We start from the raw sequence: 4806 nt of genomic DNA on the forward strand, positions 1-4806 counted from the left end.
GCCCGGGGCTGTTGATGGGTCTGTATGCAATGATGGGCGTAGCTGCGGGAAGTTTATTGTTTTTTTTTTGTTGATGAGTGAGTATAGGGGTGGGATTTAATAAGTTTTCTTCGTCCCACTCCTTTTTCAGGCAAGTTTTGTTTTTTGTTTTGTGTATTTTATGTTCAATATAGGTATTTGTTGTGCCTGAAAATGAATAAATAAATGAATGAATGAATGAATTCTAATTTTAGAATAAATATAACTATGAAATGTTTTGCTTTACTATTACTGCCTTCCAGTCATTAAAATGTTTAATAGTTTCATTTTTTTTATTATGACATGTTTCTGAATATATTTTTGTTAATAAAATGTCAAAACTTCATATTTTTCGTTGCTTTGTCTACATGAATGTTGTGGGCGTATGTGTATAAATTGAATTATGTGATCATGTGAGAAATTACAAATGTGGTGGTTTTTTTTTTTCTTTCCTTTTTTGGGGGGTGGGGGAAGGCACTAAATCACACCATACAACTGTGACTACATTTAATTTCTCATAAATGCATAACAAAGAATTTTAAATATTTCCATTACTGAGTACCCAGAGGTAAAAAGTGAGAACTTTTTATAAAAGGTCTAAAAAAAATTCATTTTCTCTTGTTGGTTTTGATTACATTAACACATTTGACATCATTGTAGATCTCAGTGGCTCTGATCAACTTCAGCATCAAAAGTAATGTTGCTTTACTGACTTTAATGTCTTTAAATCAGTTTTAGTGACACTGTTTTTGGAGGTGTTCAGATGTTACCTGTGTTTCATGTTTGTACATGTTAATTCACAAGTGCTTGCTGATGTAGTTGCAGGAAGCATGTGCCGTGTGAACTGTGTGGTTTTTCTGTATATAGGTGTTCTAACAGTATGTAGGTATTAATGTAAGTAATTTGTTAATAATAATAATATGTATTATAATATTTAAATATTTTGCTGCTGACTCACACATGAATACAAAAAAAAGACATATTTAGCCTTTACAGTGTGAATGTGTGTTTGTGTGTGTCATTAATGTGAAGTCTAATGATGAGTGTTACATTTAGACAGTAATTATTGTCCGGCTACTGGGTGAGTGACGTATTATGGTGTTTAATTTGGGGAAGTAGGACTTAATGTGTATATTTGTAAAAACAAAACAAAAAAAATCGTTAATTGTAGGTAAAATGTTTGTGTGATCACATTAAATTTGTTATAAAGCCTTTTGATTTTTGCATGTTGTTTATTTGATAGGGAAACAGAAGGAATCCTTGAGGCGTGGTGTCTTTACAAGCAGTTTGAGAGGGAGAGCATTGCTGACTGTAACGACTAAAAAAAGCATTCTAAAACTTGTGAGCTAGTAATTTACAGATATATACACACTGAAGGAAGTTGTAAACAATATTCAACTTAGAAAATGTTCACTGACAAAAATGTAAAAATGGATGAATTCACAGATTAATTAAAGAAAGAGAGAAAACTGATACCTAAGATTCTAAATTCTATTTTTTGGTTCAAAGATTCAGTTCATCCGTCAGACTCACAGGTTATTTACATGTGACAACCCAGCATGGTCTACACCAATTTTCTGAACCTAAAAACTAAATTTCTCAATTATTTGGATTTTCTATGTGCCACTCTGCCTTGTTTTTAGTCCTCTCATGACAGCCCATTAAAAAAATCCTGGAAACACTCCTGCTGTGAGGAGTTAAAGCTCCACAATACTCAGTCTCAATTTATCCTGGAACAGCTGCAAGTAATTCCCATCTCTCATTTGTTTTCATTCTTTTAAAGTACACAAGTACAAGAAATAATAAACACATGCATAAATAATATATGTGAATTGGGTCTGTAATTCATAACATATGACAAGCAGAAAAGAATATTTGATAATATTTTGGCAGCCTACTTTAAAACTTTATTTGATAGATACTACAATCTGCCAAATAAAGTGCCAACAAATTGTAAAATGAATAAACAAAGCAGTACTGTAGATGATAACACTCAGGAAAATGTTCTTACTAAGCAGTTAAAGAAAACAAAGATGAGGCCGCAAGCACTGATACAAGCCACAGGGTGGAGACAGCAGCTGGAGGAGACCTGAAGACATGGAAACAAAGCAGAGAGGGGGATTACTGTAAAATCTTTTTTTTAGTTACTAAAACACGAACATGATACATTTCCAGATGGTAAAACCTCTGAGATTCAGAAAATGTTGAAATTTATAATTTATTTGAGATACATATGCATTTTTAAGTAGCTGGACATACGAAATGTTTTCATGTGCTTTAAATGGTAAACATTTATAGCTTTAACACCACACTGCAGTTCCAAGATCAAAATTTGTGAAATTAATATGAAAAATATTTCACTTTAATTGAGAGAATATGAACCTTACCGTGAAAACATGTAACAGTTGTGTGAGCTGTTCAGTCCTGAGTGGTTTAAAACAATCTCAAGGTATTCGTCATCATCCGATGTAGTTTTTGTTTTCACTCGTTGCACAGTGAAAACTTCTGCTGGAGATAAGAGTATTTCATCCTGTTCTTGACCGCACACATAGTCTTTCAGGTTGACAAAGAAGCAAGAAGTGAGATTTAAAATAGTATTCTCATTGACATCTTCAAGTCTCTTTAGCTCTTCATAGTTTGAATAAGCTAAAGTGAAACTTGTAAATCTCACTGTGGAGCCTTTCTGTGGTTTGTTTTTACCATCTCGAAAAACATAAAAGTTCTTGCACTCCTTTGGCTTCAGCAGCCTCATGGAGTCCATCAGCAGGAAATGAAGAGACTTGAATTGGAATCGGTTTTTATAGATGCTAACATTTCCACCCATTGTCTCTATTGCTTTGTTCAGTGTTAGTATGAAAGGCTGGTCTCCTTTAAGATAGACTGAAAGTGCAGCAGTATGCTCTTTTCTTCCTCCAGGGATCTGCTTTGAACACTCGTTACTTTTATTCCACGCTTTCTGAAATCCTTCACTGTTGCTTAGTTCTTTTTTTAACACGTCTGACTCGATGAACTTCTTCATGGCCTCTTCACGACATCCTTTGTACTGGTCATCTACAACATCTGTGGTCTTTTGGACATCCAGTAATCTTGTATCCTTTGCGGCCACCTTTAAGTGAGGTGTATCACATTTAAAAAGACATTTTTAAATGTATAATTTTTCTAACCTTCGAATATTTTTTTTAAACACAATTCTTACTTTATAGCAGACAAGCATGAAAATTATTGCAGCAAGAAGCACTTTTCTTCTGCACCCCATTTTTGTTCTCTTCTTCTTCTGAAAGAAAGCACTGCAGGATCAAATGTGGACAGAAAAAAATTCTTTAACACTTTACACAATCCAGAAACAAGTTTAAAATTTTAAATGTTGGAAAGATTGAAAAGCACATACCTGAAGCAAGAAGAGTAAACTTGTGTTAGCAACTCACAAAAAGGCTGTATTGTACTGTACTGTACTGCAGGGAACACAGGGTGTGGAGTAAAGAATCAAGATGTCATACAATAGAACTTCTTAGTCTTTCCTGTGGAAGGAAGTAAAAAGGCACTGGGGGACCAGTTGTCCAGTTATTTATCCTGAGTAAGCTACCCAGTTCCTCTAAGCTTGTTCAGGTTTGTTGTAAACTGCTTTACAGACCAAGTAATGGTTGCATAGTTTTGCCCCTTTAAACCAGCAATAATTTATTTGTGTTCTAACATAATTTCAGTACAGCTGATTGGGCCAGATACCTCAGTAATTCTTCTGTGCAGCCTTTATCCAAAGTAAACAGGAGACTCCAGCAGCCCTAGTTGGACATCTTAAAGTTACAGTGTGATGTTCTGAGCTCACAGTACTGTTGTCCACACTGAGCAGTAACTTAACACATTAACCTCACTACATGCTTTTGCTTTGTATCATGATCTTATAAACTTATAAACATTTCACTGTGACATGTCAGCAATCAGCATGGAAGAAATGTAACAATACTTTTCTTAACATAAACTTATAAAGTACTAGTGAAGTAATCACTTGATACTCTTCATATGATATAGCTGGTAAATTAAGCACTAAACTAAACACTTTTTAGTGCACACATACCTGATGACTTTCCACTGTATGTAGAATTGTTTTCTCCACTGTTCTCTGGTGCTTGTTAAGAGTAAATTCCTGCTGAGCAAGATCATGTTCTGTTTCCTACTTTCCACTCACGCCCTCCCTTGCTTTGTAGTAAAACATGCATGCTAAAACTTGGGTTTGCAGAGCACTCTGACAGGATTTTGTATTGCAAAACTGTTCAGTTTGAGTAAGAGGAAGGAGGGAGTGCTGTGGATTCAAGCAGTACCAGGCGTAGAGATTAGATAGTTTCATATATTTCGCATATATTTTGACATGAATGTCCATGGAAGGACTTGTTTTCCAGCACATCCCACAGATGCTCAACTGTGGTGTTGACTAAAAAAATGAGTTTGAGTCAACACCTCAAACTCATTATTGTGAACCTCAAACCATTCCTGGACCATTTTTAGTTTGTAGCAAGATGCATTACTCTGCTGAAATTAGTGTCAGATTACTTTATTAATCCCTAAGGAAATTATGTGGTTACAGTTGCTCCAAGACAACAACAGTAACAGACTGAACTAAATTAAATAATACAATATATTACAAAGTTTACAAAATATAAGAAATAGCTCTAATATATACAAAAAGCTCCAATTATCAATATCCAGAATATTACAGAGGTGAAATATAAATGATTGGAATTTTACTCTAAACTGTAAAACGTGTTATTTGTTATTTTCACTGTCGAGGATGTG

At 34.4% G+C, this 4806-nt stretch overlaps 1 protein-coding gene across 2 annotated transcripts; it reads right to left on the reverse strand.

Moving 5' to 3' along the window:
- Window positions 1-1230: 1230 nt before the first annotated feature.
- LOC146572520 (ecto-ADP-ribosyltransferase 4-like) lies at window positions 1231-4181 on the reverse strand. Of its 2 annotated transcripts, none has more exons than XM_085276745.1 (5): window positions 4091-4181; window positions 3407-3470; window positions 3215-3305; window positions 2406-3124; window positions 1231-2107 (listed from the first exon to the last, which is right to left on the reverse strand). In XM_085276745.1, the coding sequence occupies exons 3-5, from the start codon at window positions 3272-3274 to the stop codon at window positions 2029-2031; spliced, it is 858 nt and encodes a 285-aa protein (XP_085132871.1). In that variant the 5' UTR covers window positions 3275-3305; window positions 3407-3470; window positions 4091-4181; the 3' UTR covers window positions 1231-2028. The 2 variants fall into 2 exon arrangements, with proteins under 2 accessions (XP_085132871.1, XP_085132870.1); XM_085276744.1 differs by having other exon boundaries at window positions 3407-3536; window positions 4091-4154.
- Window positions 4182-4806: the final 625 nt, after the last annotated feature.

This window comes from Mchenga conophoros, linkage group LG6 (genome assembly GCF_057382185.1).
Source record: "Mchenga conophoros isolate Kocher_MC1m ecotype Shallow Benthic linkage group LG6, M_conophoros_male_GT1.1, whole genome shotgun sequence".
Taxonomy (NCBI): Eukaryota; Metazoa; Chordata; class Actinopteri; order Cichliformes; family Cichlidae; genus Mchenga; species Mchenga conophoros.